A 27,813-nucleotide genomic window follows, 5' to 3' on the forward strand; every position below is an offset into this window, starting at 1 on the left:
AAAGAAAACGCTTCACACAACTTCCTCACGCCCATCGTTTTAATACATACATTATACTTGTGTGTAATCTTCACAGCTTTACAGTTTTGAGATATCTACTGATAATCGGTTAATACGCAGATAGTAGACTTCTGTTCCATTAACCTACTGGCAACCGTTTTACAGAGCACTTATCAGTAGCTCATCCGAAAACCGACGTACACATACATCCACGCTAGTAAATCGTTAAACAACCTTTTGAGTAGTATCCGTGGAAGCAGAAGAAAAAAGTCCCCGGTTTCTAAAGCTCATTCCAGGTCACGGGGTAATATCCTTGCCAGAAATGGCTTTCAGGGTAATGTCACAAGCGCCTCCGTCCCGCTTCACAAAACTATGGCAAGTCTTCGAGTATGTTCGACGCTTCGTCGCCATTAGATTGGCGGTACAGGCTCGAGTGAATATATAAAACGGTGACTAATTCTATGGCCAGCAGGCTCCTGAACACAATTGCTTATAAGGTTTCGTGTCAACACTCCCAACAATACATATGTAGATAACCACAGGGACCAGAAAATACAACTTTGCTTATCCGAACGAATACCAGTGGCTTGGAAGCAGAAATCATTACACGCGAATAATGAAAGGAAATGCAAGAGAATAGTGCAAAAGAAACCAAGAATTACAAACTGCCGACGAATTGAAAGTATTCAAAAAGGCAAAGAGATTTTCTGCGAGAGAAACAATACAAACTGAAGAAACACTTCTGCCTGAATCGAGTACGAAACCTCTATATTTGAGATCAGTAGATGTAAGCATGTAAACAGACAATAGGAACCGTCCATCGACCGGAGTGCACAGAAATGGACAGCACAACTCGCCAGAGCAGGAGTTCATTCTGAAGATGAAAGTAGAAGAAGGGATAAGAGGCGCTCTTAAAACGCCGCGCTACATTCAAAAGATGAATTTCGAGAATTTTTGCAATAGAAAAATATAAGTACCGAGATAAAAATCAAATATCTAAAGTAAGGCAGAAAACATTCCTGAAGTAATTACGAGAAATGATGCCAGTTAACCAGTACTTCGCCGCCCTAAAAATCCGGGGTCAATTCCGATTACTTAGACCCAACTGTCGGGGAACGAGAAACGAAGCTCTTCGGCATTATCAGTTCCCCGCCATGAGAAACTGGATAAAAGCAGAAACATGTACAAGACCCAGAGACGCATAACAAAGCAGCTTATTTGTTAAAATCATCGATATTAGAGTATTATAGTATAGGTTTGGTTAATCTAGTAGGCCAAATGAGCCGCGCAGAGACTAGTTTTGCAGTTCTTTGCAATATCAGTTGGAGTTGAGTTATTGGAATCCATGAGGAGTTGTCATTCTTTATGATGCCGCAATGGCTTGAAGCAGAAATTTCCTCTCAAAGTTCCTCCTGCAGTATATTATACCATGGGACCTACAGAATATTTACAGTGTAGTCTCTTACCAATGCAGGACTAGTGCACAGAAATATCCTATACAAACCTGAACGATCAACCTCAAGAGTTCTTATATGAAACATTTTCATTTTGTGAGAAGGGATTATGGCATTGTTTGCAGCAGAAGTTAACGTTTTTCTTGTTACTTATAAACTTATAACCACAATCGAAGTAAATATATAAAATTACATGAATTTACTATCCTGGAAGTGTCAACAAAGCAATTTCTAGCCATTCTCACCGTTGATTTCTCTTCAAGCATTAAGGCGGTCTCATACAAATGTAATGCTATGTATGTACGTATATTCCAGCCAATGAAAGCGAAATTCTTTCACTACTTAATATTAAAAGCAGGTACATGTACATATGTATGTATGTATGCAAGTACAGTGTGTTTGCTTGCAAAAAGCATAACAAGCTGAGCGTCTGTTCAACGACAAGTTAGTCACACCGTCATTGGAACTTACGTCTACCTGTTTACGAGCTTAAGTATATTTATAAGTATGTAATATGCACCCATACACATGTAAGTATGTCTAAATGTATGCCTGCCTTCCGCACCTCCGGTCATCCGGTACATCAAAGACACCATAACAAACTTTCTTCGTAAAAAATTATAAAAGAAATGTGAATGCGCTTTTCCCTTCCTTTTGGACTGTCTCGCTTTGGTATCTATGCATGTGCGTATGTACATATGCATGTATTTTTATTTCAGCGTAACATATTATATTTGTTGTTGTAACGACTACTTTTTTCTTTTGTATTTCAATTAAATGAAAACAATATTGTAAAATAAATTTCCCATTTTGACATTCGATACTGACTTTCCGATTATACTCTACTTAATTTGCATAATAAATTCAATTTTTTCCAATTCTTATAACGATTCAAAGCGTTAGCTGGTCTCTGCTGTTATGTGTGTGTTTTGCATACAAGCACAACTGGCGCTTAGAAAAATGCGGCCGGAGATGTTGCATAGCTTACAATGCTCTATACATATAAACATGAGCAGGTGACTTGGCGGCGCTAGCGTTGGCGTTACTAAGCGCTGGAATACACGATTAACTTAAAGCACATACATACATATTTTTAAATTATTTGCTTTAACCTAGAAACTATTGTATACATATTTACATGTACATATATACATATATGTTTCTATATTTATTTTATTTTTGCTTATAAACAAAGGCACTTTTCTTATCATTTGTTTATATTGTTTTTTATTTCGATTTGTTTGCACTTCACGCGCCTATCACCAAACAAAAGCGGTATGAAGAAAATAAACAACAATTACTATATTAATCAGCGCAAGCAAAACTTCCTGCTTCACTCTTTGAGTTGCGGCTCAGATTGCATACATACATAAACGTGCCAATAGTGTGTAATACTTCTACAATGCGCGTTTTAACTTTTAGCGTAATTAGCGTTTGCGCAACCCGCGTCGTTCCGTTCCAAACCGATCACTTCAACGTTACAAAGGTGAACTCCAGCCCGGTGTACACGCGCCGAAAGGCCAACTAGTCAGTCAAAGCCGGTCAGGGATTACGCAAAAGAAACCCACATGCACGGCAAGCAACCAACAGCACAACAAGCTTACGTCCCACTGGGCGAACGCGCAGAAGCAGCACAAACACGAGCCGGCACAATGCATAAAGCACCCACAAAATATGTTAAAGTTTGCGAGAAGACGGGCAATTGACAGAAAAACAAGTTGGGAAGAAAGCGTATGTAGCTTAGCGCTTGTGTTATATATGAGCTTTACTTTGTGTTTAATGCTTGAAGGAAATTCTCCTCTGTTAAAGAGTTTTTTAATTTTTCTAGCATTTTTTTTCTTATTTTTATCAAAATTCCGTACCGTTCGTTTTAACCATAATTCACATTTTCTATTTCATTTTATTCACTATTTCTTTTTATAGTTTGCTGATTTCAAACACGTAAATTTTTTTACCGAATTTTCCACAAATTCAAACAATTTTCTTATACAAATTCAAAACAAAACATTCAACTTCCTTAGTGATGCCAATATGTGTTTAACAAATCGATAACATGCGTGCGATATCAATGCGTTGTTACGATAAAAGCTTACGTTAACTTTATTTAACTTAAAGCTTTCTATATTTTTTATTTATTGCTACTTTTTAAACACACTTAATTATGTTATAAACATAAAAAATATACCCTTAATAATTTTACTGCTCTCAAAATAAATTTCAAAAGCATTAATCATTGAATATATTTACCAGCAGCTGGCAACGACCGCATGATCTATTACTCCTTTTGCACCCAGCTGTTTGTCAAATTCTGCTGTCAATTTCAACCTGCTAATTGCCTCTTCTTGCTTTAAATTGAACGAATTTTTTCTTGTGTTTTGTTGAAATTTACCAAAATCGAGAGAGATGGCCGGACGTGAAGCTGTAAGAAAAGCTGTGCAACAAGTGCGTCCCATCTTGTCGGTGGATCGTGAGGAGGCGCGCAAACGTGCACTCAATCTCTACAAAGCCTGGTATCGGCAAATTCCTTATATTGGTAAGAGCGTGAAAGTTGTCAAAATGTTTGTTATGTCATCGGCTGCTCCAAGCGTTCTGATGGCGTACGCTTATGGTCACAAACATCAACAAGCATTTGAAGAATTATGTGCTACAATTTAAGCATTACAAGAAAAAAATACAAATAAATATTTTTTTTTCATATGACAGTCATGGACTATGACATCCCCAAATCGGTGGAAGAGTGCCGCACTAAACTGCGTGAAGAATTCGAAAGGCATCGTAATGTGACCGATGTGCGCGTCGTTGATATGCTGGTCATAAAGGTATGTAGCTTTAAAGTAGTAAACGATTGTGCAGTGCTACACATACATAAGGAGACTGTAGTTGGTACAAAATGGAAATTCATTACTACCCAAGCTTTTGTTTTGTCAAATCGAATTGATTCAAAACATCTAAATATTTTGTTGTTTTGTGTTAGCGATAGGTAAAATACCAATTGTTAGTGTCCGTCAGGGAGGATGGAGTCATCTGTAGAAGTTCACGCTGATCGCCATTACTTGAGAGTGGCCAGAAACGATCCTTTTACATATGGCTCAAGCAGCTCACGACTTCCGGTCTTTGACCAAGTATTCTCTGGGTAGCCTAAGAACATCCGTTTAAAGGCGAGAAGTGAGAGGGTGAAAAATACCCTCCACAGGGTTGTGCGCTGGACCTGGGGCCCGCTAGGTAGACAACTTCCCCAATGAAAAAATACAAACAGCCTTGGATGAGAGACGATCATGTCCAACGAACTAAGGATTGCGATTTTCGGCTATAACCGTGTAAGCGATTTTTACGCCAGTAAAGAAGTAGTGTCCGTTAGTCAGAAATTTCGTTCTGAAAATTTTCATACCTAATTTTCTCTCCAAGGAACTGCTCCTTTCTCGAAACCACCACTTCGTTGTTACTTTGTATTGTGTAGTAGGTAGTAGTTTCTCCATATACAAACCATCTTTTTAAATTTGAAGTGAGCCAATGGCAATTTTTCATATTGTCTTTTAATGCACAACTCCAATTAAACATAGTAAAGCTTTTATCTACTTTGGCAATACCAAAGCTTTTGTTGTTCTCCATTTTTACTGAGAGCGCGCTCTCTTTTCACTTAGTATGAGCATGTTATTTAGCCACGAGTATTCATGTAGCTGCGGTGTCCGAGTGGTTAAGGAGATGGACTTGAAATCCATTGGGTTCTACCCGCACAGGTTCGAATCCTGTCCGCAGCGTTGACATTTTTTTATTACTGATTTTTATTTAAACAAAAAATTTATTTAATTTGATTAAAACTAATTTAAATTGGTTTAACTAAATTATGAATTGTTTAACTAAATAATCTATATTTTTACAGGGTCAAATGGAGCTGAAAGAGACAGTAGAAATTTGGAAGCAAAAGGGGCACATAATGCGTTACTGGAAGGAAAGTCAAGATCCCAAACCCACTGACTTCTTGTCGAAATTCTTGCAAGGTGTGAATTAGAAAAATCCTTTAGTTAATCTATTATAATATATGATAAAATTTCGAAAACGTCAGATTTTGACAAAATTACTATTAGTAATTTAAAATAAATGCGAAATTGAACCAAAATAATTTTTTTTTTATAATTTTTGTATATATAGTTATAATTGAATGCATAATTGACTTGCTAATTACGTTAAAATAAACTTTAATTTAGCGAGCAAGTTCTTGAGAACACGATATATGCGTCTTCACCAGCTATAAAACTATTTAGAATAATATAGAAAACTTATGCAAAATGATTTTCAACATTTTTACTTATTTCATAATTAGAAAAATTCAATTTTATTTCAAATAAACATAAAAACATAAAAATTGTACATTATTAAACATTAATAAATAATAGTGTTTGTTGTAGTGTAGTCCTTTCACCAAATTATATCATTGATATCTGTTAAGTGCATAAAAAGTACATATTCAAATATTGTTATTCAAAGTGTCGTTGCCAAAATGTACTAACCTTCACCAGGTGGATATACTCCAAATACATTGTAAACGAAATTGATGTCATCATCGTCCATATCCGAATCAGGAAAATGTAAATCGTCATCGTCATCATCATCATAATCATCATCATCGGTTAGATCGTCATCATCGTCAACCCAATGCTCTCCATCCCAGATATTATAAATGTCGACACCTTCTTCTAAACCTAAATCCTTATTTGAAGCGTGGAAGATAACTTTAACCAAAGACTGCGCCGCAGCTTCTTTGTATTCTTCACACTATAAGAAACAATCAAATATTAGAGTCAGCTGATGTAAATTAAGTGATGTAAATATTAATACTCACCTCAGCCACACCATAGTAATCCATAGATGTACCATAGACTATGAGCTGTAATGTTTTTTTGCGTTGTTCTGTAGCTTTTAATATGCGTATAGTTTCTAGCAGAAACTCCATGGTTATTTTTTTGCAAAATTGTATGTTCAACTGACGTAGTTGTTTGCAGCTTTTCACCAGCCGCAAAAGTGCGCGGTTTGTTATGTTACCACAGCCTTTGATTGTCAACTCTTCGAGTTGTTGCAATTTACAAAATGCGTCGAGTGCGTTATCGTTCACTGCCGGATTGTTGGCGACAAACAGTACTTTCAACTGTCTCAACTCCGATATTAGATCAATATGCTCGTCAGTAAGTGTATTTTTGGCAACAATTTTCAAAACCTCCAATTGATCAGCCTTGTGGGCGACAAGTTCAGCCAAGAGACGCTTCTGTGATGTACCGTAGAGAGAGTAATAAAGCAATTCTAGCTGTTTTAGTCGTGGCAATAATGCGACACGTTCATATGGAAACTCGGGGCAAGACATTTTTAAAATTTCCAATTCTTTGCAATGTTCTATCATAACGTCGAAAAGTGCGGGCGATAGCCGTTCACAACGGCGTATGTCCAGAGATTTTAAGTTTGGCAGTGATTCGCAAATATCGACCAAATGTGAAGTTTGTATATTACAACAACCGTATAAATTCAGTACCTTCAGTTGTGTCAGTTTGCTTATGAATTTACCTGCAAATCGTTTAGTTAAAAAATATTAAATATTATTTACAAACGTAAAACTTAATTGTAGTTATGTATATATTACCCGTCAATTCATAATTTTCCGGGAGTTCGAGAGTTTCTAAATGCTTTAAATGTGTCATGGTCTCTATGCAGACGTCACTTAAAGCACAATCACGTAGCGTCAAGGCTTGCAAATGTGGAAAACGACGCAATAGTTTTTTCAGGCAGTCTCCATGCATTTTACTATCATCCAGTTTAATAATTTTTAGCTTTGTACAAAATGTTCTGATAAATTCAACAATTCGCTTGCGATTTTTATACGGCACGCTGCCGTATATGCTTTCAATATTTTCACCAGCAAAACGAAAGAAATCACGCATTTCCCATAAAGTCATATTAACCATTTTACTCAGATCGAAGTTTTTGAATTCGCGTTTGCAATGCATTTGGAAAATGTCGTGGAAGCGCTGACATACACGTGCAAAACGTACTTGTTCTTTCAACTCCAACATACCGAAAATTATTTCTAAACAATCATCATTCAACGAAGTAAAATTGGTGCCATCTGTCGGTACTGATGTAATAGTGGGTTGAAACCAGCTATTGCGTACCTTAACACTACATGCTTTTTCTGCATTGGGCTGATTCCAGCTGTCACCAGCTTTCACACCGATACGCCAGCCTTGCAAACGATGACTATTTTTTCCCAGGGCGCTAAAAAAAGAGATAAGAGTAAATATAAAGCTACATTTAGAGAGATTTCATTATTATATTCATTTACCTGGCGGCATTTTCCGGGTCCGAAAAGTTCACAAACCCTACTTTGGGTGCTGCACGTCGAGATTTCTTTTTGTCCGGGACAAGTTTTACATCAATCACATTACCAAAAGTTGTAAAATAATCGCGTACATCGTTTTCTGTAAACTAAAGATATGAAATATTAATTAATAAATAATTCAACAGCAACGTATACTTATCTCCAACAGGAGTTAAAGCAAGTTAAATCTACACTAATTACTGCAACTTACATGTTTTGGTATGCTGTATACAAATATATTGTAAACCAGCACATTGTCTTCTGTATAAGCTTTATTATGTTTCATAGAGAAATTTTGATTGTCTGCATCTTCTGAGACCGCAAAATTTTCAGCTGTGAAGACTGCGGACATCATAAATGAAGCGTGCGAGTACTCGCGTAATGCTAAAACATCAAAAACGGACATTTTATATTAATAGTGTTAGCAGATAGACGTGCAAAAGTTGAATAAATTATTTCGAAACATTCACATCCTTAAATACTAACGGCAGTGGCAGTGGCAATGGCAGCAGCAACAGCAGCCCCTAAATTATCCTTCCTCACCTTTCAATTTCTTACTTTTTTTTCAAATATAATACAATCACGTAAAAATTTTTACCTAAATAAATGATAGTTCACAATAATAGCTTGTTTACTGGCATCAGCAGGGATTTACCCAATGTAATTAACGAGCAGTGCTGCCTCCTTTGTAAAAGCACAAATAAAGTTGGGTGGTTTTTTGAATATAATAAATATTTAAAATTCTAAAGAGAAAGATATCTCAAAAATATAAAAAAATTAAATATATATTGTTTAATTTAAAGAAATTTGTAAATTATTTTTGTTGTTGTCTCAAAAGTTTTTTCGAGTTCGACATGGAGATATTTTCAGGTAACCGTGATAAATGTACATATCTCAAATAAAGGATTATGTCAGGTAATAACCAGTTTTGAAAGGATTGCTCGAAGAGTACAATAATAAAGCTTAAGCATCGTTTATTCAAAATAAGATGTTACGTCAAGGTCATGCCGCCGTTTAAATTCTTGTCTTTTCATTTAAATAAATCAAAATTATATAATATGTCATTGTAATCACAAAAACAATATATAGACGCCCACAAATTTGGAAATATATTTTTTTTTTGTCACAGATTTTATTATTGAGCAAGTCGATTTGAATGAAAAGTGAAAAAAAGAACTAGTTTTTAGTGGTTAATTTGCATATTAGTTATTGCAACGTGCCACTGCACACTTCAGTTTTTACATCAATATATTTTGTGCAAATAAATTTAAGTAAATAAATAATTGAATTATGATTTGTTTTGACCATTCACTTAATTGACAATTTTGTTGTCAATATATAAATGTATTTATCTGAAAAAGATATTTTTACTCAACATTATTCTATATATTTCACTAAATACATATAAATATATTAGGTATATTTTACGAATTAACAAAAGCGTTTACCCTTTTGTTGACATTTTGCATGGTTTTATATGCTTCTTCTTCTCTGCTCAAAAGAATAACTTCACAAAATGGCGGTTTAGTGCAATTTGTTTTTGTAACAATTGTCAAATCTGAATTGAAAAAGTAACTGTAAATAAATGGGGTAATCTCAAGTGGTGAACACAATGACTGCGACAGACTGCAGCAGCACGACAGTGAACTGAAAACGTCGTTGTTCATCTTACTACATGTACATTTTGAGAAGCAACAACAACACAATGGCCGGCATGTACACAAACAACGCAGTTGTCCATTTTGTATGTACACAATTTCGTTGTGGGCATACTAATTCCTTTCACTTCAATGAAATTATAATATTTTGTCCAAATTGAAATTTTTTTATGGAAAAATAAGTAAATAGGTCAATATTTTTGCTTTAAATTATCAATTGTTATTACAAATGATATAATAGAGCTATAATATAGCTATTTTGATGCTTTTATTTGTAAAACAACGAAAAGTTTGTTAGAGCTGTGAATAATTTTACATTTACACATATTAGTGGCATCACCACTCTACCTCCTCTTTCTATCTTCCATTCTACTGTCAACTCTACTGTCGTTGGCAAAAATAGGAGGATATTGAAGTTAGCGAGAACGACAACTGTCGGCCTGCAATCGTGTAGTCGTGCAGCTGTCAAACAGGCGTCCATAAGAACGTATGTATTTTAATATTTGACAGATGTAGTTTGCAGTCTGTCGCTCTCTATGTGTTCAGCGCTTAAGTAAGTAATTCTATCATGCTTGCCACAACTCAAGTTAAAGCACTCAAATCCATTCGAACTTCCTACCACCAGGTAAAGCAAAGTTTATTGCCAATCAAATGGCTTCAAATAATGTGGACACCTTTAAGACAACGATGACTGAAGAGGAGCAAACGCTTCAAAATTTTTAAATTTACTCCTAGGAATAGAAGATTATTTCAATGTTTTCAAATTGTAGTTTGTCTCGTCCAGTTTCGGGATTTAACTACACGCGTTCACCAAATTTTTACCTTTCTATGGATTTGTACGTAGTAACTGATTAAAATAGTTTGATATTATAAATAAAATAATTCTATTTCCACTTTCTATTAATATTTTTTAAATAAATTCATTAATGTTTAGCTAAAACTGCTTGTTAGCGCTTGAAAGACGTAATACCAAAAAGTGCAAGTTTGTCGAACCATAAAAGGAGCCTTATTTAAGAAAAATTTTAATATTGGTTTCAATATACTTTTATATTATTTAATATCAAATATGTGTATAGAAACAATTTGCTCAGGTATTAGTGAATATAATATAAAGTGTCATAATAAATAAAAAATAATCATACACAAAATTGTTAAATATATGAACTTTGTAAATAACTTATAATCTATCAGTCAACGTCAGTATACTTATGTTATGAACAAAAACGTAATAATATAAAGTTAATTTAACAAACTTGTTTTGTATATATACATAATTTGTCAATAAATGAGTTCAGTATTTTCAATTACGATCGGGCAACACTGTTTATCCAAGCTTTCTTTATCTTCCTACTTTTGTAAATCATTTCCGTAAGTTATTATTTTTGCTTTTACCATTGTGATACGAAGAAAATTTTGAAATCGACTGATGAAAATAATTAGGATTCTATCCGTTGGTAACTTCAATTATTCACCATTTGTATATAACGTGCCAACATTTTCACACATTCTGCACGCTTTTTACGATCATGCAGATTCAGACGCAATTTTTGCAATATTTTGTGATAAATTTAACAATTCGTAAGCGATTTTGAACGGCAGTCTACCTAATAATTCTTCAATATGTCCGCCAGCAAAGCGAAAGAAATCACGTATTTCCCATAATGTCAACCCATGCAAATTACCCACATCGAAGCATTTGAATTCGCGTTTGCAATGTATTTGAAAAATGTCGTGGAAGCGCTGGCATACACGTGCAAAACGAACTTTATTTTTCAACTCCAACATACCGAAAATTATATCCAAACAATCGTCATTCAAGGAAAGTATATTTGTGCCAATTGTCGGTATTGATGCAATTGTTGCCGGAAACCAACTATCGTATGACAAAACACTACAAGCTCTTTCGGGATGGGGCTGATTCCAGCTGCTGTTGGCTGCCTTAACACCGATACGTTTGGCTATGAAAGTGATGATAAAATTTTATAAGCACGCTAAAAAAGGAAAAAAGTACATATCGTTAAGTATTTAAAATATTTTAATATTTTACCTGCAGGCGCTTTCCGGTTCAGCAAAGTGCACAAACCACATATTGGGCACTTCATGTTGATAATTCCTTCGGTCAGCGACAATTTTTACATCCAGCAATTTACCGAATTTTGAGAAATAATTCTGTATATAGTTTTGCGTGAACTGGAGATATAAAATAATAATTAACAATAAATTTGAGCGAACACTTACATACACTAATTAAAGCCACTTACCTTTTTTGGGTATGCTGTATATGAATATATTGTATACCAAAACATTATCTTCTGTATATGCTCTATTATCTTTAATAAAAATAATTCTAGATTGTCAACAATTTCTGCAACATCAAATGTTCAATACAGTTGGCTGAAGACATATCAGCGAATTGCGCGTGTAATGACGCAATTCCAAAATATCAAAACGGACATACTGTATTGATAGTGTTAGTAGACGGATGGTCAAAAAGTAAATTAATTATTTTTGGAACATTCATTTAAATATCCAGCAACAGCAGCATCTGGATTATCCTTTCTCACTTTTCAAATCCATTTCTCAAAAAATAACAACATATTTATTGTTAAAATTTGTACCTGCATAAATGATAGTTCACAATAGTCGCTACCTCCTTTATTAAGGTTGACTTATGCAGGCAATAATTATTGCCAACCAACTGTCAAGCCTCATTCGAGTTATAGAAAACGTTTATCTGAAATCTTGAACCGAAATATCATTGAAGGAAATATCATGAGGATAAAAAAAAAATTATGGTAATGTAAAAAAAAAGAAAATCAACTCTTTTGGACGAATGCAATAATTTAAACATCTAATAAAAACATCCGGTACATTGCCTTTCAATTTATTTTTTTTTAGAAATAAACACAGAGCTGTCAAACCTCCAAATGACAGCTGATTGACGATCCTAGTTGTCAAGATAATTATTTTGACAACTATTGACAACCACAACTAAAATACAGTCTAGACAGCATGTATTGTTTGTTGAAAGGTCTCTGTTAGAATTAGTGCATCTTTAAATAATAAAATGTTCCCAGTTGGTACAAATAAACTGGTGTTTCTTTTGTGTAATGCAAAATTTAGATATATTTCATATTACTTCTCTTGATATTTTAGAAATTTTATAGAGTTATTTACGGTCTTAATATTTTGGAGGATTTGAGATCAAAAGAATATTTCAGGGTAATAACCGATTATGAAGGGAGCGTTCAAACAATACAAAAATAAAGCTTAAGCATATTCATTTGAAAAAATACGTTTCGTCAAGGTCGTGCTGCCGATAAAATACCTGGTAAAAGGTTGCGTCTCGTTAAAATAAACAAAACAAAAACATAGAAGCGCGTACCTGCTTACATCTGAAAATATATGCCATATATAACTCATTTTGCATGCTTATTTATTATAAAGTTTCGCCGGTTTATATTTCAAATGAAATGAATGAAATTAATATTTTATTGTAACGACACGCACAGTTTATATACATATATCGGGTGATTTTTTTGAGGTTAGGATTTTCATGCATTAGTATTTGACAGATCACGTGGGATTTCAGACATGGTGTCAAAGAGAAAGATGCTCAGTATGCTTTGATATTTCATCATGAATAGACTTACTAACGAGCAACGCTTGCAAATCATTGAATTTTATTACCAAAATCAGTGTTCGGTTCGAAATGTGTTTCGCGCTTTACGTCCGATTTATGGTCTACATAATCGACCAAGTGAGCAAACAATTAATGCGATTGTGACCAAGTTTCGCACTCAGTTTACTTTATTGGACATTAAACCAACCACACGAATGCGTACAGTGCGTACAGAAAGATCTTGGTGTAAAACCGTATAAAATACAGCTCGTGCAAGAACTGAAGCCGAACGATCTGCCACAACGTCGAATTTTCAGTGAATGGGCCCTAGAAAAGTTGGCAGAAAATCCGCTTTTTTATCGACAAATTTTGTTCAGCGATGAGGCTCATTTCTGGTTGAATGGCTACGTAAATAAGCAAAATTGCCGCATTTGGGGTGAAGAGCAACCAGAAGCCGTTCAAGAACTGCCCATGCATCCCGAAAAATGCACTGTTTGGTGTGGTTTGTACGCTGGTGGAATCATTGGACCGTATTTTTTCAAAGATGCTGTTGGACGCAACGTTACGGTGAATGGCGATCGCTATCGTTCGATGCTAACAAACTTTTTGTTGCCAAAATGGAAGAACTGAACTTGGATTGACATGTGGTTTCAACAAGATGGCGCTACATGCCACACAGCTCGCGATTCTATGGCCATTTTGAGGGAAAACTTCGGAGAACAATTCATCTCAAGAAATGGACCCGTAAGTTGGCCACCAAGATCATGCGATTTAACGCCTTTAGACTATTTTTTGTGGGGCTACGTCAAGTCTAAAGTCTACAGAAATAAGCCAGCAACTATTCCAGCCTTGGAAGACAACATTTCCGAAGAAATTCGGGCTATTCCGGCCGAAATGCTCGAAAAAGTTGCCCAAAATTGGACTTTCCGAATGGACCACCTAAGACGCAGCCGCGGTCAACATTTAAATGAAATTATCTTCAAAAAGTAAATGTCTTGAACCAATCTAACGTTTCAAATAAAGAACCGATGAGATTTCTGCGATTTTGTATGCGTTTTTTTTTTTTTAAAAAAGTTATCAAGCTCTTAAAAAATCTTGTGCATAAGCATGCCATGCTTCACCCTCTCTATGCCAAAACAGAAAAGGTAATATTTATATCATACAATTAATTTTTGATTTAATAACAAATTTGTAAACTTATAGCTGGCAAATTATACATAATTTAAACATCTAATAAAAACATCCGGTACATTGCCTTTCAATTTATTTTTTTTTAGAAATAAAGACAGAGCTGTTAAATAAATGACAGCTGATTGACGATCCTAGTTGTCAAGATAATTATTTAGACAACTATTGACAACCACAACTAAAATACAGTCTAGACAGCATGTATTGTTTGTTGAAAGGCCCCGTTAGAATTAGTGCATCTTTAAATAATAAAATGCTCCCAAAGGTACAAATAAACTAAGTGTTTCTTTTGTGTAATGCAAAATTTAGATATATTTCATATTACTTTTCTTGTTGTTTTAGAAATTTTATTGAGTTTACGGTCTTAATATTTTGGAGGATTTGAGATCAAAAGAATATTTCAGGTAATAACCGATTATGAAGGGAGCGTTCAAACAATACAAAAATAAAGCTTAAGCATATTCATTTGAAAAAATACGTTTCGTCAAGGTCGTGCCACCGATAAAATACCTGGTAAAAGGTTGCGTCTCGTTAAAATAAGCAAAACAAAAACATAGAAGCGCGTACCTGCTTACATCTGAAAATATATTCGCCGGTTTATATTTCAAATGAAATGAATGAAATTAGTATTTTGTTGTAACGACACGCACAGTTTATATATATACATATACATATATGCAAAACAGAAAAGGTAATATTTATATCATACAATTAATTTTTGATTTAATAGCAAATTTATGCTTATAGCTGGCAAATTATACAGTCAAAAGAAAATTGGCGTACACAGATGATAATGTACCAGTTTATAAATTAACAATTGCGGAGCAGCCAAAAAACGTAATTTTATTATTAGTTTGTTGCAAATCTGTGGCAATTATTTTCGAAATCAATTCTCCCACATTAAAAATAATGACTAAACTTATAATTCTTAGCTTAAATTGGTAAGAATAGAGCAACATTTTTCTAAATTTGGCCAACTTATAAATGTGGAGATATTGTATGGAAAAACTCGATCCTTTCCAAACTAATGCATTATACATTATCAAAATGCGGAAGACGCAGGCGCGTAAGCAAAACTTGTATTTTTTTTTTTGAAAGGTTATTGCAATTATCCATAATTTTTAGTGCCTTGAAACATAAATATCATACAATCAACCATCAACGTGTTGAAGTGCAGTCATGCCCAAGTTGGGAGCAACCTTATTTAATGGAAAATTTATTTACGAAGTCCAACAACAATGTGAATTTACTTACTTTAAACGATTACTGTTTAGAAAAGATTTTTCAACATCTTGACTTGCGTCAGCAATTGCGTCTTTCGTTATGCCATTCACGTTTGGATAAGATCTTCACATATATGATTTGTCCACGTTTACAACGAACGTTTTATTTGGAAGAGCTTTTACAATTTTCAACATGGGAGCAGCGTCAGTTTCTTAAATCCGTGGGTATATATATGGAACGATTTGTAATTGCAAAAGAATACCAAGGCTTTAAGTCTATAAGGAACATACGTGCCTTATTGCAAGAGTTCCATTTACGTATAAAAAGCCTATATATTATCGCATGGATGCCGGTGCAATATAGGACGCTTCTTACTTCGTTACAACTAAGCTATATAGGTGAATTGGAAATGTATCGATGTAAATTAAAAGACAAAGATTTGAAATACTTCCTTAAATTACCCAATCTCAAAGTTCTCGGTTTACGGCATTAATTATTCCATAAAGGGCACATATTTAAAGTGTTTCGGAAAAATTGGAAAAGATTAAGCTTATACCATTGTTGGAACATTTCAACGATGAATTTTCTCAGATGTTGTCGGCATTTGCAGCTTAGCTACTTAGACACGCCGTAGTAGCATTCGTACTACAGAAGCAGTTGTAGATTTGTGCAAAAATTTGGATACAATAAAATTGTCGGGTTTCATTGAAGATATTGTCAAATTACCAAAATTAAGGTCACTGGAGGTAGATCACTCCAACTCGCCGGTAAATACATACATTAAAAGATTCATAATATAATAAATAATATTTTCTTCATTATTTGCCAGATTACAATCCGTTTTTATAATGCTCTTGTCGAACATCATGCTGATAATTTACATTGAGTTAAAATTGACTGGTAAAACATACCTAATACTTCCAACCAAGTGGCTAGAATTGTACGTTTGCACAAATTACGTACCTTATGGTTAGGAGATCATGCATACAACGGATCAGAACAAGTTGTCCAACTTGTTACAAAACTGAGTGATTTGGAAGAGATCAGCTTACATTATTCCCTACGTATTAGAGATCAACATTTACTGCCGCTCATAATTAAAATGTACCAAATTGAAACGTATCAATCTACGTATATGTGTCGTTATATCACAAATAATTTTATTTGGAGCACATTAAGAAATACTATCAAAGCGTATAGCTGCAGCCCAGCCACTCGTTATTTTAGTTTACGGTACACGCATCAAAGCTGATATTTTACGGGTAATTATATACACTCTTCTAAAAAATCGTGTTACTAAAGATTTATTATGTTTTATTTTCTCTTTTTTCAAGTCTTCTGTTTATCATAAAAACCGTCACTTGTTGAAATTATTGTTTCATGCCGATAAACCGCTGACGGGTCTTGTAAATGAAGGCAGTTCATTTGAAATTAATGATTTTGAGCTGAATCGTACTACCATTGATACTATTGATGTTGAATTCATGAATGATTCGTCTGAAGAGAACAGCATTGGAGAACAGCATTGATACTATTGATGTTGATTTCATGAATGATTCGCTTGAAGAGAACAGCGATGCAAGCGATTAAGATTTAGCATGAAATAACAAAAACTTGGATTTATTATTATTGGTATTTATTAATTTTTGTTTATAAAACTTGCTTTTAGTTCACAATGTGTAATGTTCGTCGTTTTGTAATTGAAGAAAGAATTTATGATTATATGTTTATTTTTTTTTGTTCAAAAATAATGATTATATTTATACTTTTTTTTACTCAAAAATGATTATTTATAATTTATTATAAAATTAGTCAATATGGGCAAACAAAATCGTAAAACTCGGTGCATATTCATTATTGACTGATTTTTTAAATAAAATTTATAATTACGGTCTCTTTGTATGTTTATTCTAGTTTTTGTAATAAAAATAAATGTATATATGCATGTATTATTTTCTTTAATTAAAATAATATTTATAAAATATACTTATGATTAAATAGAGGTCGGGTGGTTTATATTTTATTTAGATGTATATAATTTCCTAGGAGGTTAGCTGTCAAAGTAAATGCATACGCACACATACAGCGTTGTGTGGTATTCGCATCTACTTGTCCTTAATCAATGCAATGGTGGGTGCTGCATACATACGGTTCGCAGCTTTTTGTTTAAGTATTTTTCAAATTCGGTTATGACAAATAGTGTGTATAGTAATTTGAAATTAAGAATATTTTGTTAATTTGAATGATATACCATACATTATTTACACTCTTCATATTTTAAGTTTCGCCATAACCACAACTGATACTTAATAAATCTATTACTATAAATATTCAGTATAGATACAGTTTTTTACAGCGTTTCGGTAGTCGTGGCCGGCTGGGTAACAATACGAAAATATTCACGTTGGCAACAATTTTTTGATATGATTGCTCTTTTCCTTTTCGCATCTTCTCTATTCATTCATTTGACAGTTAATGAATTCTTAAAGTAGAAAAAAAGAGTTGTGAAAATTGTAAATTTGTGCGTCTTTTTTACTATGCAAAACAATATTTTATTCGTATTGGACTTCGGAGTAATTTTCTAAATTTTATCGGTTTCTATATGAAGCTGTTGAAATTATAAAGGATTTAGGTAAACAGTAAAGTACAATCTGCACCATAGGTTTGACGCCATATAATGGACGCTGACACCGTACTGGAAAGAACGGCGCCAAGGGATTACAGGCTCGTTTGTAGAACGTGCCTTGCTTCCGATGCCGAATTTTACAAACTCGATTCACCAATATTCTTAGAAGATGACGATACGGACGAAAAACCCGTCAGCTTTATGGAATGCTTGCGTTACTGTACACGTTTGGGCGATAATGATGATAGTGAAAAATTGAATTTTCCAATTTACATATGTACTGAATGCAGTGCATCCTTGCAAGTGTCCTACAATTTTATACGAAATGCACTTGAAGCACATGAAATTTTACGTCAAAAATTGAGTGAAAATACTGATATGCAACTTAAAAAACACAAAGTTCAGCGTAAAAATGGTATTATGGACGAAGATGGGCGCAAAAGTGCGGGGTTAGAAGACGGTGTAGTAAGTAAAAACAAGTATGAGAAATATACTACACCTTTTTAATTTGTTTTTTGCTTATTTAAGGAGTCGGATGCGGCAAAAATGCGTTTTCGGTGTAAAATATGCAATGAGAAAGTCGAAACAAAGAAAACATTAAAAGAACACATCAAATTGCATTTAGGTAATAAATTTGTCATAAATACTATACCAAGTTATTTTACTAATATGTTATATTACTTCAGATATAATTTCTTATTGCTGTGAACTGTGTAGTTTTGAATGCAAGAAAAGAACTTTACTATTTGATCATTATAAATTAGCGCATAACACCCAAGCGACGCGCGATCAGTTAAAACCAAAAACAAAACAGCCTATGAAAAAAGAACAAGAAATCGATAGTGAAGATCCAATAACACAAGAAATGGAGAAAATACACAACACACAAATAAACGAAGAGTATTTGAATCAAACCAAATACACAGTACCGGAAGAGGAATTAGATATGAAGTTATTTTTAACACCTGCCAGTAGTAATGGATCAGCGGCAGCGGCATATGTTGAAGCGGCCGCAGCTGCAACTGCTGTTGATGTGCCTGCTGAATTGCACGAGCACAGATCTAGCATAACGAAGGATTTGCACCAGTATGGCACAGATCAATTCAATATAACCGCAAATGAGTTAAGCGTGGGAAATGAATTTATCGTTATGGCGGATGGTACAGTGGAGGAAGTCATGGGCAACGGTACTTGTTTTCGTAAAAACATATACTTAAAAGCAAAATTTCTAACAATTTTACCTACTTCAGGTGTTGTCATCGAATACATTAATGCTGCGGATGATGGTGTAACATTAGGATAACGGTTTGGTCTTGGACAATATTATGCAAGTGCAACAAACTGGCGATGCTGAACAAATGGATATGGATGTTGATGATATTATAATAGAAGAAAATGTTGGTGGTAATGATTTATCTCTCTCCAGTCTGGCATCCATTTCGATGGGACCTGAGACCACAGTGCAGAGTAAGCTAAACTGTTTTCAGCTAAAACTTCAAACTCTAATTTATACAATTTCACAGCGCTACAAAATATTGAAGATGAATTGCCGCCACCCTCAATAATATCTGTAAATAGCTTAGTTGCCGCTAAGCGTATTAAGTGTAAGATTTGCACCAGTAACTTTCAGACACAAGATCAACTTAAAACTCACATGCTAACGCATAATGGTTAGTATTTGGAATACTATGAATAATGCCTTCATAACGGTTTTCTTATTTGCAGAAATACCGCACTTCTTTTGCGACCAGTGCACGTTTTACACTTTCTTTAAGATTGATTTAACACAACATTACAAAACCAAACACAAGCTGCAGCCAACACAAAAACAACTGCAACCGAAAAATAAAGTGAGACCGAACGACAAATTTGGCGATCTTAAACATATATACGCATGCGATTTGTGTCTCTTCGAAACACGTATAAAGTCGCACTTACGCCGCCATTATTTGAGTCAGCATCAAGAAGAGGCGACCGAAGTGCAATTACGACCGACAATCGGTAGAACCTCATAACATTCTCTTTTTCATTACTTATTAAATCACATGCATGTTTTTATTCAAAATTTTAGATGAATCAGCTGATTTAACGGCACCTGATATGTCACCGCCAGAATCACTAAACAAACAGCGTGGTGGTAAAACGTTACGCCCAGATTATATCAAAGGTTTAAATTGTAAAAAGTGTTCAAAAACATTTTATTGGCGCGAAAAGCTCAAAGAACATTATAGACAACACAGTTTGGAAGAGAGCAATGGCATAGATGCATCAGTTGGCGTTGGCGCAGCTAAGCAACCGGCGTAATAATAGATATCTGCGCCGGGTACAAGTTTTCACTAAAACACCATACATTTCAATACCACATGCCTCAACATGATAATAATTAATGTAAAACAATTCACAATCGATGCAACAAATATCGCTCACAACAACAATTATAACAGCACCGTTGATGCCAGTGTAATTGACGCACAAGCAATTGTCGACGCAGCCGTGGCGGAAGCTCAAGCCGCTTCTATGCAACTGAACATGCCGCAAATGAATCAGCCAGCGCCGGACATTATAATGGATATACCAGCAGTGACGTCAATTTCCAGCACCACCACAGTGCCGCTGGCTACAACGACTGTTAATGCGAACGATGTCAATGTCATGCAACAGCAAGCTGTAACGGTAATGGCCGGCTATGCTTGTCCACAAATACCATCGGATGCCATACCGCAAGTGGTTGAAACGGATACAACCATAGATAATAGCGAATTGGATTTTGTTTTTAATGATGCGCTTTTCGAAGATTTCGAAGAAGACGAAAATGAGGACGAAGAGAATGAAGAGGATGATGGCACGGACTTTCAAGACTTGCTGCTCACAAGTGATGACGACTTCGACGATATGTTACAGGATCAGCAGCAACAACAGCATGATGCGGGCGTTGAGGCTGGTGGTGGCGCAGCGGTGAACAGCAGCAATTATCAGCCATATTGTGTGCACTGCAATAAAAAGTTTTTAAGTCAATATCAATTTGAAAATCACATGTTCGTGCATCGTGGTAGGTTCAATATTTCCGCAGTCTTTAGAAATTATTATTTTTTTGTATATAATTTCATGTATTTGCCCATATTGATTTTACAAATTTCCTGTTCGTGCTCAGGTTTAGCCCCATACCGCTGTGAAATGTGCACTAATTTGTATAATACGAAGCGTGCACTGATTCGCCACTATCGCGCGGTGCATAAACGTATACCAACGAGGGATATGATACAAGCTAAGGGAGACAAAGGTAATAATGTTAATATTTAAATTTTAAAATGACCAACAAATATTCGTTTACATATATTATATAATCCAATTTATTTTGTAGTTGTTGTGGATCACACGCCGATTGAACATTTGAATCTGATTGAACAAAAAGGTAGGTTAGGTTATTATAATTAAATTTTTATCTACGATTTAAGTATTTTTTTAAGTATTATATTTACATACATATGTTATTTTTATATTATGTTATGCCTTAATCGAAAATAAAATACTTATATTTGTTTTGTTTACTAAAGTTGATAAAATATTTTTTTCATTACAAATTTTGTAACCTTTTTTTTATTTTTTTATAGCGGTGACTTTAATGTGTGCGAAATGCCCTTACGAATCGGTTGAATTGCAAGTTATGCAAATGCATTTGAACACCATACATGGCCTTGCTGATGGTAAGACATAATTTTCGAAAACACTAAAATTTTTGTATATTTACATTGCTTCTAAATTTAGTCAGTGAAAGATTTCTAGTTTTTATATATGTATGTATGTATGTATATATATATTTTAAATTTTTTTTTTATTTTTTTTTGGATTTTTTTTTTGTATTTTTTTTATATTTTTTATATTTTTTTATATTTTGTTTATATTTCTTTTTAATTTGTTTTGTATTTTTTTGAAATTTATTTATTATTATTTTTTTTTTAATAGTTTTGTGTGTTATTTTTTAATTTTTTTTTGTATTATTATTTTTTTTGTATTTTATTTTGTGGTTTTTTTGATTTAATTTTTTCTATATTTTTTTGTAATTTTTTATTATTGTTTTTTTTTTGTATTCTAAAATATCTGCAGTGGCTCACAAAGTATTTTGCATATTTCTGTTTATAACCAAAAAATAAAGCGAAAATGCTTTTGGTTTTAAGGAATGCAAGTAAATGAGTTAAATTTTTTTACTTAACATTTGAATTATTTGTTTGTAATGTCTTAGTTAAAAATAATTTTAAAAATTTTACCCATATCCAGGATTGAAAACAAATATATATTTCTAGACATACATACATATATTTAAAAATAAGAAAATGAATTTAAATTTTTACGTACTTCATGTCCTAATATTTTGAGCTAAAGCTCGCCTATGACCATTATTTTGTATATTTTATAGCTCTGGCCACCAAACTTACACATACAAACAATTTATATTTCATCAAATGTTAAATCGGATTTGACATTAAAAATTAAGAGTTAAAACTCTTTACTGCCAAATTAAAAAAAAAAAAATCAGTTTTCACTCCCAAACCTCTTGGATTTTTATCCAATATAATACCTATGTATATCCTCGAAAATAATTTGAATTTTGAATAGTCCACCTGTAGACATATTTTTGAATAGTTAAACTTTGAAAATATAAACAAAAAAAATAGATTTTTATTAGACTAAAATACACCCTAAATAAAAACAATTGTCAGGAGATGTGATTAAAAAACTTATTATTATACATAGTACATTAATAATTTTGAAGTCATTTGATGCAAATTACTTTTATTAGATACTGTATATGTATGTATGTATGTACATATATACGAACAACTTGTATATACGCTCTCTATTCAATCTATTAATCGATCATTATTTTCTTTGCAGAGAACTACATACTACAAAGTAAGTACTTGAGGACAATAAATAAAAATAATAATATAAAAAATAATAATAAAAAAAATTAAAATAATAATATAAAGAAAAAAATTAAAAAATAAAATAATATAAAATAATAACGTAAAAAAAAATAATATATTATATAATAATAATATTAAAATAATAATAATTAATAATAATAATATTATAAAAAAAAAATTATATAAAAAATATTATAAAAATAATGTATAAAAAAATAATAATATAAAATAAAAACAATTAAAATTCGTAAAATTTTTTAAAATAAATGCAATAAACAAAACTTTTCATTAATATTTAACTCATTGTGTACCGTTAACTCACTTCCATTACAGAATTACCGTTTGAATGTCCACGTTGCATCCGTTCATATGCGACGAGAGCGCGTCTGATACGCCATTTGGAGCGCAGTCATTCGGTGGCGACTATAATACAACAACAACGCCCCACAAGTAACACTATGCGAAATCAACAACAACAACAATCATATATAACAATAAAAGACATGTCTAAAACCACAGTAGCAACAACAACAGCAGCTGCAGCGTTATCCACATCTGCCATAGCAGTGACAACAACAACATTAACAACGACCAATTCAAGTTGCGGTAAGGTATATAAGGGCATTAATAAGAATCAAATCACCCAAAGTCAGAAATTAAAAATGTTACTTGAAACTGATACAGACTGTTAATTGAAGAGTGTCTTCATCCCCATGCATATACCTACATATATATGTATAATACATAAATGTGGGTTTGTGTGAAATGTACAGATATGTAGCTATGTAATGACTAACTTTAAATCAAACACTAAACAAGCTATAAAAAAAAAAAACAAAAAATATATAAAATAATATTAAAGTAAATGAGAACGTAAGAATATATAAATACAAACAAACAAGCAAACAATGAAAATAATAATACATTGTAATAATAAAACAAGTGAAGCAAACGTTTCCAATCAACACAATCAATTGTACTCTGCATGCAGGCCGAGGCATAAGAACGCATTCATATCAATACAACTACAACAACAATGGCGCTGATGATGTTGATGTCAACGAAAAAGATGTTGGTATTGGTGTTGGCGTTCATGGTGGTGGTGATGGTATTGAAGACAACAACAACAACAACAGCAACAATGATGCAACCACAACTACAACTAAACAAGCAACGCTTAAATCTAAATCTACAACCACCAGGGACAAGCAGAAATCCACAGAAACAACAACAAAAACAACAAATGCTACGACAACAAGTGCAACTGCAAGTGCCACAAACACCATCAATGCAGTTGACAAAATAATCGGCTATGATAGTATATACCATGAATTGCATGAAAACAACGAACTCTTCGATGAATATGCCTGTGGCATGTGCCGCGCGCAAAGTTGGCGCACCGCAGCCAGTGCATGCACACGAATGCATACGAGCGGTGGACAACAGCAGCAATGCAACCACTGTGGCCGTACGCACGTCAGCGAATCTTAATCTATCAAGCCTTATCAATTCGGAACGTTCACTATATCTCTTCAAATGCGATATATGCCGGCATTGCAATTACAAGTCCAGTGAATTACTGAAACATCACATGAAACGTCATACGGCGCGCAAATTCAGTTTACAATCACTGTCCGAAAACCTATATCAATCGCAGCGAATTGAAATTCCATCAACTCACCCATACGGGCGAGAAGCCACCACAAGTGTGAGTTGTGCCCGAAACGGTTTTTCGTTATCCGCATCATTTGAAACGTCATTATGATGTTGTACATTTGGGCAAGCGTGCACGCTGTCCCGTGGAGGTTGCGGACGCACATTCACCACGCAAGCACAATTGAAGATACATTCGTGGATACACGACGGCAATGAACCGTATCGCTGCAAGTACTGTAGGGAAACGTTCAAGAAACGCGAATAGTAAGTATTTGTGTTTATTTATCATTATTTACATATTTTCTTACTACTCAACTGCTAAATGTTAATTATATACTTAAATGTAGTTGTGTACACATATACACGGGTGGCTGGATAAGTGTTACAGCATTAAACTAAGCGAGATAGATATAGGGTTATATAAATAATCAGCATGAGGAGACAAGCTGTAATCCGGGTGACTGTCTGTTTGTCCGTCCACGCAAGCTGTAACTTGTGTTAAAATTGAGATATATTGATGAAACTTGGCATGCAAGTTCCTTCGCAAAACAAATTACGAGTTCGTAGATGGGCGTAATGGTCCACTGCCACGCCCACAAAACGCCATTGACCGAAAATCTATAAAGTACCACAATGAAGCACTAAATTAAGATAAGATGTAGAACTGTAATTTGTCACAGAAGATGACCCTCTGTGGGCAAAAATTTTAAAATATGTGGGCGTGGCTCCGCTCTCTAATAAGTTTAGCGCACATATCTGCTAAACCGCTAAAGCTACAATATCCAAATTCACCTAGCGCAAATATTATAAGAACTTCTACCGACAGTGTGAAAATGTGAATGTGAATGAAATCCGATGATAACGCTGCCCACTGTCCATATAACAGTACTGTTAAAAACTTAAATCGCGATAAATCAATAACTAAATACGCGAGAAACATAAAATTTTACCCGCGATATGGTATGACAGGGGCGTTAATGTACGTTAGGGTCAAAAATTGGACTGGGCGTGGTCCACTTTTTAGGTGAAAACACATATTTCAAGACCTGTCCGTCCATTTGACCTAAATTCTAGTAAGTAGCATTCTTTCTCATATTGCCATATCACAGTGCGAAAATGGGTGAAATCGGACTACAACCACGCCTACTTCCCATATAACACAATTTCAAATTCCATTTGATTCTTTCACTTTCAGTACACAAATCAGGGAGTAATTGATATAACGGGCTTAAACTTTGCACTAACAATTCAGTTTAAAGTATGTAACCTTATGACCAAAAATTGTCTGAGTCCAGCGTAAAACCGTTCAAGCCCCTAGTACCGAATATTTGGACCCCAGTATATATAGTTGACTTTTGTCCGTAAATATCGGTTAATGTGTAGAATATATAATTGAAATTCAGGGATAATCCTTCTCCTGACAATGACATTTTAAAATGGATTGAATCGGGCTAACACTTCGCTGAGTCCCCATATAGCAAATTTAAAGATTTTCGAACTTCCATGTGACTTTGTACTGCATATATCAGCTAGAAATATGTAAGTTATCTCAATGAAAATAAAGAGAGCATGTTTCACTCATAACAGTGTATCTTTGTGCCTAAAATTGATGGGCGAAAACTTGACCTAGACCCCATATAACTAATACGAGGATTTTCGAACACCCGACTGACTTTGCTCCATATGATTCCGATCCTCTGGTTCATGTTATACACTTTAAGGTATTTCCTTGGCTTTGAGTCCTGAAAGTTGAGAGAGTATAAAATGTTCGGTTGCACCCGAACTTAGCTCTTCCTTACTTGTTTTTTTTTTTTTTTTTAATAATATTTTTTTATTTTTATCAATTATCAATTTCGCGGGAGGCGCTCACTAATCTATAATGTAATTTTAAAATTTTTCACAGTTTACGTAAACACACGCGCCGTGTCCACAAATGCGATCTAACTGAGGAGGAAATTGCCGAAATTTATCGCCAAAGTGTTGGTCACACCAATCCGCACGATTTCACAGTGTCACTCTCCAATGGGCGCATGTTGCGGCGTTCAGATCTCGAATTGGCCGCCCAGCGTCCTCACGAATATGCAAACGATTTGGGCGCCGAAACAGCGGTGTACCACAGCCGCCGCAGAGGTAGCTGCCGTTGAGTATCGTTAAAACGTGGACATCGATACATCGAACGCACTCTCACCGCTACTAGCATCCAATACGTACATAATAATATGAATATGAAATTCGGCATGGGCGTTGAGGAGGAGGATGAGCATGCTACTGGCTCCGTATCGCATGTCTCGCAGAGCAGCACTTCCTTGTCCACGCATGAGGAAAGCATACACACCTACATCTTGCCCGGCATGGAAGAGCACGGCCAGTTGCCACATTTCAAACTCGAAAATTCTGGCTCATTTTGAAGTGACACACAAGCGTCTATATAAAAATGCTGTGTATTCGCCCTCAATTGCCATTGTTTGTGAGCACCGTTTACCGCCAACGTCGCGACCGTCACCACCACCTTCAGCTCCACCAGAAGTTTTAAATTTTTATCTAAATGTTTGCAAATATATTTTAATATAAACAGTTAATAAACACATTACTGTATATACACACATACTTATAAAGTGGACATACAGCAGTTTTGTGTTTGCCTGTATATGAAAGGCATATATCTACACTTATTTAAATCATTGTTTGGCTAGAGATATAACAGTAATATGGCTCAGAAGAAAAGTAAAGTATTTATGATTAAACTACAAATAATCTTGGGTTTTTTAAAATGAAAAAAGTTGAAATTAAGTTAATTGAACACTTGTGCATATGTAAATTCATACATACATACATACATACATATTTTTGTTCACATACCCACACATATGCACACCGTAGCATAAATGCTATTGTAGATATTTAAATGCTAAAAGTAATGTAAATTAATAATATTAATAATAATAATTAAAAATATGTCACTATGTAATGTGCTTTACATTTTTTAAGCTTACCTGAATCCTTGTTTGTTTTCTGGCGGAATTTTCCAATTTGCACTTTTAGGCTGATTTCATTGTTACAGCAATGTTGTTGTCGTAACGGTTATTTAGTACCCGT

At 34.1% G+C, this 27,813-nt stretch overlaps 2 protein-coding genes, 1 non-coding gene and 2 pseudogenes across 5 annotated transcripts; 4 read left to right on the plus strand and 1 right to left on the minus strand.

Moving 5' to 3' along the window:
- Nucleotides 1–3,777: 3,777 nt before the first annotated feature.
- On the plus strand, nt 3,778–5,744 carry LOC120771630 (NADH dehydrogenase [ubiquinone] 1 alpha subcomplex subunit 6-like). The gene is made up of 3 exons (XM_040099723.1): nt 3,778–3,987; nt 4,158–4,273; nt 5,335–5,744. The coding sequence occupies exons 1-3, from the start codon at nt 3,858–3,860 to the stop codon at nt 5,461–5,463; spliced, it is 375 nt and encodes a 124-aa protein (XP_039955657.1). The 5' UTR covers nt 3,778–3,857; the 3' UTR covers nt 5,464–5,744.
- Trnas-uga lies at nt 5,131–5,212 on the plus strand. The gene has a single exon. It is a non-coding gene; the product is annotated as a tRNA-Ser (tRNA).
- Nucleotides 5,561–8,438, minus strand: LOC120771629 (F-box/LRR-repeat protein 7-like). 3 transcript variants are annotated; one of them, XM_040099722.1, is made up of 7 exons: nt 8,362–8,438; nt 8,030–8,202; nt 7,783–7,925; nt 7,084–7,715; nt 6,295–7,007; nt 5,963–6,227; nt 5,561–5,893 (listed from the first exon to the last, which is right to left on the minus strand). In XM_040099722.1, exons 2-7 carry the CDS (start codon nt 8,171–8,173, stop codon nt 5,871–5,873), a joined length of 1,920 nt encoding a protein of 639 aa, XP_039955656.1. In that variant the 5' UTR covers nt 8,174–8,202; nt 8,362–8,438; the 3' UTR covers nt 5,561–5,870. The 3 variants fall into 3 exon arrangements, with proteins under 3 accessions (XP_039955656.1, XP_039955655.1, XP_039955654.1); XM_040099721.1 differs by having other exon boundaries at nt 8,305–8,415; XM_040099720.1 differs by lacking the exon at nt 8,362–8,438 and having other exon boundaries at nt 8,030–8,263.
- A 6,512-nt stretch (nt 8,439–14,950) lies between these two features.
- On the plus strand, nt 14,951–17,190 carry LOC120770761 (annotated as a pseudogene).
- A 997-nt stretch (nt 17,191–18,187) lies between these two features.
- LOC120771695 lies at nt 18,188–27,132 on the plus strand (annotated as a pseudogene).
- The last annotated feature ends 681 nt before the right edge of the window (nt 27,133–27,813 follow it).

This window comes from Bactrocera tryoni, chromosome 3 (genome assembly GCF_016617805.1).
Source record: "Bactrocera tryoni isolate S06 chromosome 3, CSIRO_BtryS06_freeze2, whole genome shotgun sequence".
Taxonomy (NCBI): Eukaryota; Metazoa; Arthropoda; class Insecta; order Diptera; family Tephritidae; genus Bactrocera; species Bactrocera tryoni.